Source organism: Papaver somniferum, unplaced genomic scaffold (assembly GCF_003573695.1).
Source record: "Papaver somniferum cultivar HN1 unplaced genomic scaffold, ASM357369v1 unplaced-scaffold_43, whole genome shotgun sequence".
Taxonomy (NCBI): domain Eukaryota; kingdom Viridiplantae; phylum Streptophyta; class Magnoliopsida; order Ranunculales; family Papaveraceae; genus Papaver; species Papaver somniferum.
This window is the reverse complement of record NW_020646860.1, coordinates 355,857-371,606: the sequence shown is the minus strand read 5'-3', so window position 1 is coordinate 371,606 and position 15,750 is coordinate 355,857. Positions and strand designations below refer to the sequence as shown.

Below are 15,750 nucleotides of genomic sequence, written 5' to 3'. Positions count from 1 at the left end.
TTTTGGGTCGATCCCCAAGTTTTCAGGTTATTAGTGTATGGGGATCCTTTTGGTACATTCCAGTAGGTGTATTTTTATTTTTATGTTTTCGTTTACTTTTTTGCATTTTATGGATTTCCCATCTTAAGTTTTGCATTGGATGACTCAATTACATTGAGGACAATGTAAAGTTTAAGTGTGGGGGAGTGGTTAACGTTTTATTTTTCTGTTTCAGGAATTTCTTGCATATTATGATCAGCTGTGTAGCGGGTCTACAAAAAAAAAAAAATTATGACCAGCTGTGGAGCGGGCCTTTTCTTTTGTTCTCTTATCATTTTATGACCAGCTGTGGAGCGGGTCTAAAAACAAAAACAAAAAACAAAAATTATGACCAGCTGTGGAGCGGGTGTTTTCTTTTGTTCTCTTATCATTTTATGACCAGCTGTGTAAGCGGGTCTCTCTCTTTCTCTCTCTCTCTTATTCTATGACCAGCTGTGTAGCGGGTCTTTTCTTTTTCCTTGCTTTATATGACCAGCTGTGTAGCGGGTTTAAAAAAAATAAAAAAAATAAAAATAAAATAAAAAATAAAGTATGATCACCTGTGTAGCGGGTATTCTCTCTCTTATTTTATGACCAGCTGTGTAGCAGGTCGATTCTTATGTTTTGCTCGAGGACTAGCAAAATGTAAGTGTGGGGGAATTTGATGAACACGCAAGTGCGACGCATTTTCACCCATAATTACATGAGATATGACTCATTTTATCACTAATAATATTGTTTTAAGTCTTTTCAAGGAAATAAGCTCTTATGGAAAAGTTGCTCGAAAAGTGGTTTTTGGACCCCGAAGGACACTTGTTATTCGAACTCACAATTTTGGATAAGGAGTAACCTATTACTATGGGGCACTCCACTGGCTAAGGGGCTACCTGATTTTTTATATACACCCCACCTCTATGGGCACCCTTCAAATTGTTACGGGGCACCCTTCTTCATCACCAAGAACACAAGGTTTTGGCGGGAAAAATGAACCTGTTTCTGCGAATATTTTTGGGATTGATTTGAGGAGATATTGTGGGGATTTACTCTCGGATATGGACAGATATATACCATCCTTCTTTCGAGTAAACAGGGGTGGTAATTGCATTTGAATCGAGAAAGGAAGGAAATTATCACCTGTTAGAAGAAATTGATGATGAAGATATTTCATAGATTCTGTTGAGTTATTGTGGAAGATTTTTTTGCAGATTTTTGGTAAGATTTAGTGTGATTTATTCGTGCAAATGGATTTGGATGAAGTTATAGCGGCATGACAGGATTGGTAAGGTGCATAATTCCGAAGAAGGAAAGATATATACACGATTTTTATAAAAGAGGGAAGAAATATCTTCGGGTTTATGGTTGGGTTTCTGGTGAGTTTAATACAGAAGTTAAGTGCAGTTAAGAGAGGATATTCTCCTAGGATCCATATATTTATCATATCAACAGAGTTTGGGAAGTTTTCAAGACAGTTAACGCATGAAGAGAAAGAAATAATCTTCGTGTAATGGCAGTGAGAATAATGGATTAAAGAGAAAATATTCTGCATTAAACTGAGGATATTTGGATGCTGTGGAATATAAAAAGGTAGTTGGTAACAGAGAAAGGATATCGAGAGTCTGGGGAAGAAAATAGAGAGACAGCGTTGCAGATTCATTGTATTATTAGTTTTCTTTAATAAAAACACCATTTGAGCTATAAATTATATTTTTGAGTATGTATTTATCATGAGAAGCTAAACCCCAACACTGGGTCGACGGAGGAAGACGAATTTCATACATGGGTAAAATTATTTAATTCTTTATAAGACTTTTGCATTAATTTTAATTGAAATATGATTTGAAAAATTAGTTATCATTTTATTAGATGGGTCATGCTTGCTTAGATGTTTGATGTCCCGTGCTTACGATTTATAACTAATGTTTGGAGAATCTACCTTGGCAAAAATAAGAGTCAGTATTGTTTTATTTATTGAGCGATAATTGTTTGAGAATAAATAATTGAACCTCTTGATATGAGTTTGGACGAATCCTAGACCCAGTAACTCTCTATTTTATTCCTTTAAAATTAATCTTAACAAGTCTTAGAGTTCGAATCCCTATTTACTGCAATTACAACGACAATCAAAAAAAATCTTAATCAGGCAACTTAATGTGGAAGCGGAAGAAATTTGATATTTCGAACCTAGCAATATCATTTTCCTAAAGTATGTAGTTGGCCAGGAAAGATCCATTTTATGGGGCATCTATATATTGAACCCATATAGTAGGGGGTTATAATATTTTTCACATTTAGGATCTCAATGCGAATTTTGGGCACAATAATGGTTTTGAATTTCGGTGCAGCAGAAGCCATGAGATTTTGGGCCACCAATTAAGTAGGATTTGGCTCATGTTAAATGCTTGGGCTCATATCTGTAGACTGTGGATCACGGTTCACGGTTCACGGCTACCAATTAGATTTTTGATCACTAATTAAGTAAATTTTGTCTCACACCGGTAAACTTTGGATCACAAGGTGTATTCGGTCAAATAATGAATTTCAGTCATGCAATAGATTTTGGATCATTATAAAATTTGAGTCATACGGAAATTTTAAGATTTCAGCGTCAGAATTTTAGATCACCGGACAAAGTTTTTCACAAGGCTAGTTTCGTTGGCATGTCAAATTTTCGACCTAGATTTTCTATTACTTGGTAAATTTCAAGACACAACAATAGATTTTGGATCATGAACCAAATTCGTCACTAGTTGGGTCACAATGAAAAACACCTACGGGACGTTGCTAGTTCCGCTCCAAAGCACAACCAAACTAATAAACCCGTCGATCTCGACTGCACCAAGCCCATTTAAAATTTTAAATCCCTAGCTCGAAAGTAGAAATTTTTTATATCGATTGATATCAATCTTTTAGATCGTGGTATTAGAAGCAGAGGTATTAAAAATTGAAGCCGAAAAAAAAAAAGATAAAAAAATAAAGGCATGTCAAGAAAAGAGACTATTTAAACATCGATGTGAATGAAAATATGAAGCGACTGCAAACTCAAAAATACTAGACATAGTATGTGCACTCTCTGAATAATAATTGTGCCCAGGTGTTTCCCCATTGTTCTAAGTAATGACATAACCTTAAACATAGCCAAAATATGAAAATGGTCACCAATGAAGTAGCCCGTCACTGTAGTACGCCGGTAAGTTTGTTGGGCCTGAGTACGGAACTTATCAGCATCGTATTCTTTCTGGATTAAAAAATACCAGATAGGTGAGTACATATGATACAGCAACAATTAATATTATTGTCAAAAAGAAAAGAGAAAAAAAAAACACATTTTAAATGACTTATTTGATTTATTCAAAAGGATCATCGCATATGATAAATCCCATAGTTCCATAGTCTTATTTAATCAAACATACATAGGCATGATAGTGCAGTGTGCAGGAATAACGTACAATACAACTAATTAAACAACAAGTACTGACGATCGTACGTGCATACTTAAACCCAACACTGAAGTTCGGATATATTTTACTAAGAAGCGCAGATGTGAGAATTCAAGCCTACAATGGTCTGATGGACAAATTGTAGATAATTAAAAGGAGTTGGAGAACCCTCGTTCATTTTCTCATACACAAGGGATACAGTCACAATGCTTCCATGTCCATTAGGCTTTGGATTAACTTCAACGATCTTAACGAACTTTTTGTAATCCTTTGTCAAATCTCCTCCAGTTATGCGGTGTGTTAAGGTCCTTGTTTCATCGTCATGTGTTGTTTCCTCCACTGCGATCAGCGCCTTACCCTCTGCATGCACAAATAGAACCAGTGTAAAGTTAAGTTATTACAAAGTTTAAACCAATCCAAAGCACGTTAATAATATTTAAAATGGGATCGTTGCAATAACATTGTGTCTGTAAATACCAAGAATGTAGTTCCATTCCTTGATACAACCAGAACGGGTTGCATCTCCACTGATAACTTTTCCGCCAGTGTAAAGATGAGGCATTGCCTTTGGTACATCTTCTTGGTGCTTAAAGATTTTATAGTATGCGTCAGCATTGCAATGGACCTCCAATTCAGTTACAAGTTTCCCAACTAGACCTGAAACACCATGATGCGCCATAGATGGTTGATGATTGTTGCCCTATATATTGAAGTTTGTAGAGAACTACAATTGCTGGAGCAGTTGATAATAAATTTCAATGAAAGTTGATCGAGTTTATATAGAAAAAAAAGCATTTGTTTAGTGGCCAATTACTTATCATAAGTATCTACTGCTGGTGAGATTATCATAAACTGCCGGTCAAAAACATCACAGCTATAATTGACATATGCATGTGAGACAGTGGTGCACGTACAGATTGATCAAAAATCCTAAGTATACATCGAGACTAGGTGAGGCGAAGCCATACCACACCAAACCAAAAATATGGTTAAAAGAAAAAAATGGTGGTTGGTTTTCTGATCCGCCCGGTGCGTAGCATGGGCACAAAATCCAGTTTTATGATGTACTAGTTTATCAATATATTCATTTTTAGCCATCAAGTTTTGGCAGACCTGCTGCGGAGACTCGGTGAGTGGTTTTGGCTGAAGTTCTTGAGAAAACAATTAGTTGGGGTCATTAGTTATCTTTTAGATTTTTCTTTGTTTTTTTGAAGAATCACGTGGCACCATCTGAGGTAGGTTCTTCTTGTTTTTTTTATATATGCTTTGTTAGGTTTTATAGTAGTGTATGTATCATCATAAAATTGCCAGGTTACAAGAAATGCAGCCAAGTTACTCTACCAGCATGATTGGGGTAAGGTCATGCATATACAGGCTATAATAGTAAGGCCATGACATGCTTATGCCATATATACGTACATTTAAATTTTAACATCCAACCAAGTTTCAGGAAACATGTCGATCGTTCCAACCGATAATAGAGCCACACCGACACTAGCCATAGTTTTAGGACATTATTGCCATATAATTAAAAGCCTTAGCTACTCGGGTCAAGCAATATTGTAGTACTACTGAACAAGCTGACAACATTTCCTCGCTCAACATACACTATTTGTGCTTTTAAGTTTAAAGCTCAGGCTTACTAATAAGCTTAAAGCTCAAAGCTAAGACCTGATTGCTTTGATAATTCCTAATAAGCTTAAAGCTCAGGTCTACATTGGACTTGCTAGGGAGCCTGTTTCTAAATGTTGCAACAATCTGTTACTGTTAAGTTGTTAGATGTGAATAGTCTCAGTTCAGTAATTTACTACTTGAGTAAAGAATTCTGATTATGTTGTGCATTTGTACGTTTACGCTTATGCAGGAACTGGTCGAAGAGATTACTTAAAACTGGTCGAAGAGATTACTTAATTCGTACTCTATAGACATTTGAGCACTATTTATTTATTTGAGCACTATTTAATTCGTACGTTGTAGACTATAGCTACTAAGTAGTCAGCATCACTGTCTTATTTTCTTGAGTGTTGTTTCGTCTCGCGTTCGGAGTTGTATGGCTCAGCGTTGGACGCTATACTGTTCAGCGTTTCGTTGCTAAATTGGCCATATCATAGGTCTAAGAAAATTGTCCATGCTGACGTGGACGGCCAATCTAGCAGCTAAATATCTAATCTATATGACTAACTCTTAGGTTTAATGGAATTATTTGTGTTTGTCAATGTGTTTTATTTAATTTTGAACTTTGATTTTACACATTTGCAGTTAAATACGTAACGCAGATTACCAAATAATTCTATTAATATTTTCAGGAGATGGTATTTGGTGCAGAGTTTAAGTCTGTTTTCCACACCTAGATGGCAAAGAAGAATCTTTTTGTCAAAAGCGCACTCCAAGTTTGGGGGTAATATGTGCTCCGGATTCTATATAGTTTTTCTTTAATGGGTTTTGTGATTATGGAATTATATTAGATTGGATTTAATGTTCAAGGCAGTTTATATGGTATACGTTGTATTTTCATTTGGATTGTCTTCGTTCTAACCACGGATTGGTGATTTTTTGAAGAGTTTGTATAGCTAAAGGAGTTGGTTAACCGATAAAGTATCTAACTTGATGATGGTTTTTATACTTCTATTCTATATTTCATGGTTCAAATAATTATGGTCGCACTAAATAAATCTCTACAATTCCAGATGTTGTTGAGCATTTGGAGCGGGAAACCATCGACAAAGACCCCTCCTAAAACTGTAAGTGGATCCATCGATTGTGAAATATATAGGCCAACTCTCTAGATTTGTAATCCAACGCAAGGTCATATGGCCCGGCTAATTTGGATCCACTGATTAAAGGCTGGGCTGCAGGCCCCGGCTACTATGACATGATTACCTAAACACTGTACCAGTCATTATCGGAGGACTATAATTTTATGCGAGGATATTGACCAGCTGACAAAATTTGATTTAGACCCCTACCCTATCTGGCTACTATGATCCAACTAATTAAATCGTTATTGTGATCCGACTAACTAACACACTACAATATGATACGACCAACTAAATATGTGGTTTTTCTCACGACTATTATCACATGAAAAGATATTGATCGACCGACCAAACAATAAACAAAACTCTAAAACGATTTTGCTCCCGACTATTTCAGTTAATGTTCAATTCTATTATTGTTTAGGTATTAAATATTTAATTAATATAAATTTTAAATATTATTTAGCTGTATTATATTTTAAGATATATAAGCATAGAAAAATCGACGAATGATTCTTTGATCATCTTTCTTTTAATTGTTATTCTTTTTATTTTATTTTAATCAAACAATCCCCCTTTGTGTTTTCCTTTTATTATATTTTTTCTGATCAAATAACATATCAATTACATAACTTTCCGTGGGAACGATTTCTTACTACCACTATATTACAATTTACTTAGTGGGAAATATCTTGATTAATTTGTTTCACTTACGACACGCATCAGATCATAGTAGCCGGATAGGGCCGGGGCCTACGACCCACATTAAACTTATTGTGTTAGTTGGTCCTGTTCATAATAGTCGGGAGCATATTTATTTAGTCGGGTCATAGTAGAACGGTCCCATTATTTACTTTGTCGTGTCATATCATAATGTATTAGTTAGTCGGATCACAGTACCGTGTTTAATTAGTTGGATCATAGTATCCAGATAAGGCCGGGGCCGTGGAGAAAACTTAAATGTGTCATTCTCAAAATAAAGATAAGTATTAAAAAAGCAATATTTGACCTTCATAGTTGGAAACAATGTCTTTAACCAATGCGGATTGTTCAGCTTGAAGGCTCACGTTTATGGTTAAGTCCTTTCTAGCATCATTCAGAACTCTAGCAGCCCAACTAAATTCAGCTTCGCTTTCTATGAGAAGCCGAGAACGAATTAAATTTCTTTCTTCGACAAGTATGTTCTTTTCGCTCAAAGCTAAATCACATTTTTTTTGAACCTCAACAATGGATTCTTGGAATTTTTCTAGTGCTTTCGCACCCTTAAGAGTGATCACATCTTTCTCATCAATAAGCTTATTCTTCTTTGTTTCCAAAAATTGAATTTGTTCTTGGCTCTCATGAAGACGACGTTTAAATTTATTAAATGTAGTCAATAAAGATCTATGGCTTTTTCTAGAGCAGCATATGTGAATCTTAATTCTTCCAAACTCAGATTTTCAAACCCTTGGTTGAGATAGTTATTTAAAGAAGAATTAAGGTGTTCTAAAAGGGTTTCACCATCAGGAAGATTGGCAGCCTCATCCGAAAGGTTATACAGGTCTGCGAATATAACAAAATAAGAAATGCGAATTATTGCATGAAATAGAAGAACAAGGAAAATAAAGGCTACATACCAATGAGTTCATCATTTCTTTCTCGGGATCTGCATATCAAATCAGAATTGGTTGAATTCTCATCTTTAAGCTTGGCATTTTCTTTCTCAAGTTTAGTAAGTCCCCTTTGGTAATCCGAGGAGATTACATAAGATAAACGGGATCCCTGCGAGAACGAAAGGAAGTAATACTATTAGGAATAAAGCAAGACTAAGGAAAAGACAAAAGGTAAAATTGCAAATATTACCAAAGAGCTGATTGTGAATTGGAGGTTTGGATTTATCGCAGAGGAAGCTCCACGAAGAGATGAATCATCTAAAGTAGGAGTATCGCATATTTTAGAAACCATTCCAAAAGCACGATTTAATTCTTCATTATCAACAGCAGTTAGGAGATCTCCAGCAAAAAGATTGGACAACTCTTTAAAAGAAGAAGGAATTGATGAATCATCAGAAACAGAGATATCATCCTCGCTAGATTCCGGACTTGAAGAGGAATCGTATCTTTTACGCTTCCAAGATAGATCATCCATTGTAGATGTCGTTTTTGATGAAGATTTAGATGTAGGCCTTTTAGGAATATACTTGCCTTTGTTTGAAGTCTTATCACCTAAAGATTTCACCTACGCGAATAATCAAGATAAGAAACAGAGGCAACAATATTGTTAAAATCAAAAAGAATGTTTCTTACTTTATTATTCTGCGAAGCTGATGCATTCTGTGAAGTTTTGGACATCTTAGAAATCTGCAAAAAATGGGATTATTATGCGAAATTGAGAACATTTATACGACTATAAGAAATTTGAAGAAATTATGCGAGATTGAGAACATTTATGCGAACCATCCTCAGCTTTACCAGAAATATAAGGACCCTCTAGAATGACAGGGCAATTAAGCCAGCTCCAGTCATTAGATCTGCGATCAGAATTGTTAGATTTGTTATTCCAATCAACATCTCGCATGATCCTCTCATCTTCAGCGACACCATCTTTTCTTCTTAAGCGAAAGACCCATTTAGTTAAATTACTTTTCATAATTGCAACATAGTAATTTTTGAAGAAATTATCAAGAGTATATTCGGTAGAATCATTGACCTTATCACGATGCGATTCGCTTCGCACCTCATAAGGATAAGAGAATTCTAGCCCAGCTGCGCGACGAGAATATTCCAATGTTATTCTAATCACATCACCACTTGGTTGGAATATTCCCCATGCGAATCGATCATCAGCAAGAATTTCATAAAATAGGGGTATTTCGGGGTTAAACAAGGGAATTGGAAGAATGGAAAGTTGTCCCAATGAAATAATAACTCTTTGATTATTCGATTGATCGGAATTGATCAAATCAAGACTAAGTTTGGATGAATAGTCAGATGATGGGGGAAGAGAAAGTGAGTAACCTCTCAAATGGAGTTCATTCTTCAACCTATTGAATTCTGTCTCCATCTTCTTGCCAGGATAAGCCATTTTTAGAATGGGAATGGAAATGGGTAGAAAGTAGAAAGAAATGAATTTAGCTTTGATCAGAGAAAGCATTAGCAGAGAAGATGAAACAAGAAAGTACAAAGAAGAAGAAGACGAAAGAAGATATATAAGGAAAAATCAGTCCCATTTTTCAAGGTTTCATTAATGCGAAGAATGAACGAATAAAAACAGGCGGTTAAAATGACGTGTCAGATAATAAGTGGTTAAAAATGCACGCGTAATTAAGGAAAACTGGAATTCTGAAGGAGTGTCGGCAAGATAGAATACAAAAACATATACACATGCAATATTATAGGATGGAAATTTCTCATATCGCTCACTTCACAATGTAAGCGAAATGAGAAGAGGCAAAATGTAGGAGTGGAATATCGCACATATCAATAAGTATGCGAAGTAAGGATTATCTGATGTAAGCGAGGACTATCGCACATGGCAGAGCTGAAGTGACGTATTGGATGATGTCAGCAAGATCACGAGTAAAGTATAATGTTCTATGCGAAGTGTAGTTTGTGCGAGAATGAGAGATTGTAAATGAGCGAATGTATCGCATAGTGATTCCGAAAATAGTGGATCTCTTAGCTGTCATCCACTATGAGGAATCGCTATATAAAGGAAGGAAGTCATCACATAAAGGGAGAGATCTTTTAGTGTGTGTTAGACAAGAAACTAGGAGAGAGAAAATTTGTTTGGAGAGGAAGAAAAGTCATTGTAAAGTCATTGTTATCCATTGTATCCAATTATAATCCTTGAAAGTTAATAAAGAATTCATTATGATTACTTGAGAAATAATCTAGATATATTGGAGTGTGGTTGTTGGATTTCCTGCAACTACATCTTCATGGTGTTAAATTTTTTTTATAGCATTCATCAGCATCCCAATGGATCTCTTTTCCCCAACTAAAACTGAAATACAACGATGAGCCATAGATAGGTGTTTGCATAGAACAAAGGAAGGACACAATAGAAAGAGTTAATGAAACTCAAAGTTAGTTTGAACGGGGAGGTAGATACGAACCAGGAGATGGCTTCGTCTCTCCCCTCCATTCTCCAAACTTCTCCATTCTTCATCCCTACTAGCGATTAGATCCTTTAGAAACGTTAAATCCATTAATTTTCATTCCATAGTTCCATTAGAAACCTTAGATCCATTAGATCCCCCTAGTTTTGGAAACCATGCCTTCAGACCATCGCTATGTGATTATTGATCGAATTGTTTTTCGATTGACATGTAACAAAACCATTCCTTCGTCACCCATAACCCTATTTGAGTTTTACTCTCATGGAAAATTGTCAGGATCCTTTACCATTAACCTTGCTACTTATTTGCAAAGGTTGTTTCATGAATCTACGATTAATGGTGATCTTGGTAGAAAATTCTGGAAGAATGAAAACAATCAAATATGGTTTAGTGCCACCAAACTTTGCAATGAAATTGGATATTATTTACATATCATGTTATCTAGACCTAGCCCCAAAGCATACCCAGTTTCTTTCTACATTCCCTCAGGTCCATGATTCGAGGGATGGTTTGCTATTGCTTCTGCAATGGATTCCATGTTAGTTTTCTATGCATCACTATTAAAACCCAAATTTCCGCTCATAAACCCTACCCATTGCAGAATTCAACACATGAAAATTTCATCAATCCAGGAAAATCGTATGCTCAATCCTTATTTTCTCAAAATAGATCCAGTTGTCCACCTATCAAGCCTAAACATACTTCATCACCATTCCTTTGTGACAGATTTTTAGGACATAGAATGTTCTAGAGTTTGTTATGTATAGTATGTCTTGTATTCTAAGTTATGTATACGTGCACGACAAGTATATATATATATATATATATATATATATATTCCAATTGTACGTTCTCCATTAATTGAAATCAATAACAGAACAATTATTCTAAACCTCTTATGTTCTTCTCTATACGTAAACAATATCAAATCTCGAATTGGTATCACCCTTGTTTGATTCTCCATGTTTTTCGCATCTACTCAAGATTCAACTGTTTCAACAATTCTCAGTTCTTCGCAATCAATGACGGCTTCATCCCTTTTCTCTCAACCTCATCATATCATTACTGTCAAACTTGATGACACAAATTATTCTCCTTGGCGTGCTCAGTTCTTACCATATCTTAAAGGTTACGAACTTGATGGTTTTGTTAATGGTGAAAAACCTTTTCCCCTTGTAACTCTTGCGAACACGTCAAACCCTAACCCTGATTTTGTTTCCTGGAAGAAAAAAGACCGTATATTTGCTTGGATGGATTTTCTCTTCTTTAACCCCTGATGTGTTAAGACACATTCATCGTCTCACAACCTCCCGTGAAGTTTGGACTTCTCTTGAATCTCTGTTTGCGTCTAAGTCCGCTGCTCATATTCACCATCTCCAATGTGAAGTTCGTTCCTTGAAGAAAGGATCTCTTTCTATGAGAGCCTATATAGATCGTGCTCGTGATATCGTTGATAGCCTTGCTGCTGCTGATACTACTGTTACAACTACTGAGTTACGCCATTGCATTCTTGCTGGCTTAGATTCGTCATACGATCCTATTGTTACGTCTCTTACCACGTCCATGACAGCTATGACCATTGAAGACTTCATTACTTATCTTCTCACCTTTGAATTACGAATAGAACAACAAAAAAGGTCTTTGAATTCTCAACCTGTTGCTAATGTTGCATCTTCCGCAAGATCTTCAGCGTACAACCCTATTTCTCAACAGCGTCCTGACACTGGTGGTGGTACTCGTCAATTACTTCCTTGTCAACTGTGTGGCAATACTGGTCACCCTGCTCATCTCTGATGGAAAAGGTTCGACCGTACTTTCCGTCATCAACCACCTCGTCGTTAATCAACTTCACCTGCTCAGTATTCTTCAGTACCTCGTGCATGTATAGCTCAGGCACCGAGATCAACTTCTCCTTCTCCTTGGGTTCCAGATAGTGGAGCAACTGATCATATCACTAATGATTTCTCTCGCCTACATATCTCTTCAAAATACAATGGTCCCGATCAAGTTAAACTGGGTAATGAAACATCCAAATTTCTCATGTTGGTTCACCGATTCTAGGCACCACGGAACGTAAGTTACATCTTCACATTGTGATTTATACTCCTCCAATTTCACACAATTTGTTGTCCGTATCTCGGCTTACAATTGATAATAATGTATTATTTGAGTTTCACCCTGATTTCTGTCTTGTGAAGGATCGATGTACGGGAAAGGTTCTTCTACGCGGCTATATGAAGGTAGGTCTCTATGAACTTGATGCATCTTCGATTTCTCCAACAACGTGTGTTGGTGAACGCACCAGTCTCCATAATTGGCACTTTAGACTAGGACATCCCATGATGCGTACTGTGCGTTATGTTATTTTTAAATTTTCTCTACCTGTTTCTAGTAATACTATAACTTTTTGCTTTTCCTGTCATGAGCATATAAGTCATAAATTGTCCTTTTCTTCTAGTACAACTTATTATTTGAACCCTTTAGATTTAATTGTTTCTGATGTCTGGGGTCCTTCTCATGTTTTATCTAATGAAGGATATTGTTACTATATTATTTTCATTGATGCACATAGTCGCTTTATTTGGATGTTTCCTATGTCTCACAAATCAGAAGTTTACTATATTTTTCTTCTGTTCCAAAAACATGTTGAGAACCTTTTTAACCGAAAAATTAAAATCTTTCAGTATGATAATGCTGCTGAGTATTGTAAATTTACTCCTTATCTTCAACAAGAAGGTGTTTTTCATCGGTTTTCATGTCCTCATACGTCTGAACAGAATGGTCTAGTCGAAAGACGTCATCGTCATATTCGTGAAACTGGTCTTACTTTGTTATCTATGGCTTATGTTCCTTCATCTTACTGGTATGATGCCTTTTTTACCACATATTAATTAATGAATCGTGTTCCATCTTCTGCTCTTGCCAAAATATCCCCTTATGAAGCTCTTTTTGGTACATCACCTGATTATAATGCATTACGTGTCTTTGGGTGCTTGTGTTATCCTCATATTCGTCTATATCGATCTCATCAAATGAAGCCATTATCTTCTCCTTGTGTTTTTCTAGGATATAGTCCATCACATAAAGGATATAAATGTCTGCATATCCCTACTGGTCGCATCTATGTTAGTCGTCATGTTGTGTTCAATGAGAATGTCTTTCCTTTTGTTGTGTCGTCGACATCATCTCCGTCATCTAATGATCATGTACTATCTCCTTCACTAAATATACTACCCATTTATGTATGTTCTTCTGGTGATAATATTGTGTCGAATCAACCCTCTTCTGGTAATATTGTACCGCACCAATCATCTTCGACTGATACACAGTTTTCTTCACCAACTATTACTTCTCAAGTATCACCAGAACATTCTCAGGATTTAATACCTTTAGTTGCATCTTTTTTGATTCCTACACCCATGATGATCTTAACCATCAAAACATACATTAACACACATAAAAGAAGATAAAGTGCAGAAATATAAAGGGAGACAGATATTTTTACGTGGTTCGGTCAATTGTGACCTACATCCACGGATTTCACAATGTTGTGAGGTGTTTACAAGATCTCCATTGGAGAGGCTCTCATGGAGCTCTAAGGAAGAAGAAAAAGACCTATGGAGGCCATCAGAGAGAGAGGGGGCTAGCCTTAGGTAACAGACCATCCCTTCTAACCTATTCCTTTTTCTATTTTATAGGGTAGGTGTTTACATTAAATTACATATACACCCCTAGGACTGACTAGATAGGCTAAGACTAAGTGGTTGGGTGTACATTGTGTAGTAGGTTGTATTATAGTAGGATACTTCGGCTCTTAATCTTGCGCCACATAGCGAGCTCATCTTTTTCCCTCACATTTTGCTCCTTTGGTTGAGGGTTGTTGGAACAATAATCCCTAAGAAAGTCATCATCGGTATGGCTTTGAGGACGAGAAGAGTGGCTAAGCGAGATTTCTGAACATGTTTGGTTTTGATCTGGATTGTAGTTATACTTTACTTCTGTAGAATATTTGGTTGGGGTCGTCCGAGTTGGTTGTTGCGATGCTTATGCTTCACGATCCGTGATCTGTGCTACACGATGTAGTTGTGCGAGTTGCGACTCCGAGTAACAGTGCGAGGTCGCTCTCAATTCTTGGTCTTTGATTCTTTGATGGAATTGGTTCATGACTTTCGTTGGTGGTGTGTAGTATCGAGCTTCGTGGCCCTTTGTTGTTGCTGAAGGAACTTCGCAGAAGAATATAACCAACTTTTAAAGTATTAATACTTGCCCCTGTTCTTGCGTGAAGTTCATAGGAAGTCCTTGTGTTCGTGATCGTTGTGGTTGTTCCTTGGAGGTTTGTGCTCCAGCTCCGTTTGGCTTGGTTAGCATCGGTTCTTGATGATTTGTCGTGTAGTGCTTCTCGGGACCATCATGGGTACCTGTTGCTCAAGAGAGAGTAGTAATTGCTATATTGCAGCAATATAAGTTTAAGATTTACTTTTCTTCATAAGCATAAACATTATAGTAATCAAGTATTACAGTTATAAGAGATAATTCAAAGTCTTGCATTTGCATAGACAAATAAGATATTTGATATCATTAAGCATGCTTACGATATGAATAATTTGTATTCATGCATATGCGATCTATTTAAGCTATATAAAAAGCTATTAACCATTATGTGAGAAGAATTTTAGTGGGATGCACAGTAAGATAGCTCCTTAATAAAGGTGATACTTAGATTTCTTCAAAATTTGGTTGATTTCCTTTGCATCTGTAGCTTGCTCCTTGCTCCGAGCGATGAAGATTCATCTTTATGGGTACAATTCAACATATATTCTCTGAGTGTGAAAAGTGTTGTGTGTAATTCATCGTTGTGGGGTCTGCCAAACGACTTTGAGATTGCAGTCCGAGGTCATGCTCTGAGGGCTTACTAAATGCCTCAAATCATGCTGCTATAAGATTTATCAGATGCCTTCGGATGGTGGTCCGAGGTCTTTTTTTGGTTCCGAGATATATCGGATGCTCATATTTGTGGGGACCCAAAATGTCTTCGGATGATAGTCCGAAGCCTTTCCCCGAGGACTTACTGTTTGCCTCAAATCGTGTTGACGTAATATTTTGTTGAATGCCTTCGGAGTGGAGTCTGAGGTCTTACTTCGTGCTCCAGTTGGAGGCTTATGTCTGTGGGGACTCGAAATGCCTTCAGATCGTAATCCGAAGTCCTTCCCCGAGGATTTACAGATTGCCTCAATATGAAAGTATCGACGGTATATACTTCCCTTTTGGTTTTTGGAAGCTTAAGAGCTTATAGCTTTTGAAAGCTAAAGTCAAGGTTTGCCCCTAACTCCATTTTCTGAATATATCAGTTATGATGATATTGCCTGTAGCTTGCACCATAGTGGTATCCCTTCCGTCCTTGGACAAGTTATGGGCAATAAGTCCGAGAAGTGATCAACTT

At 36.6% G+C, this 15,750-nt stretch overlaps 1 protein-coding gene across 1 annotated transcript; it reads right to left on the bottom strand.

Moving 5' to 3' along the window:
* Positions 1–3,346: 3,346 nt before the first annotated feature.
* Positions 3,347–4,214, bottom strand: LOC113342557 (major latex protein 15-like). The gene is made up of 2 exons (XM_026587067.1): positions 3,933–4,214; positions 3,347–3,815 (listed from the first exon to the last, which is right to left on the bottom strand). Exons 1-2 carry the CDS (start codon positions 4,132–4,134, stop codon positions 3,544–3,546), a joined length of 474 nt encoding a protein of 157 aa, XP_026442852.1. The 5' UTR covers positions 4,135–4,214; the 3' UTR covers positions 3,347–3,543.
* Positions 4,215–15,750: the final 11,536 nt, after the last annotated feature.

Excerpts from the sequence above, each read along its gene's own strand:
- LOC113342557 (XM_026587067.1), bottom strand. The coding sequence starts at position 4,134 with ATGGCGCATCATGGTGTTTCAGGTCTAGTTGGGAAACTTGTAACTGAA. Across the intron at positions 3,816-3,932 it reads GGAATGGAACTACATTCTTG|AGGGTAAGGCGCTGATCGCA; the intron begins GTATTTACAGAC and ends TTGTGCATGCAG.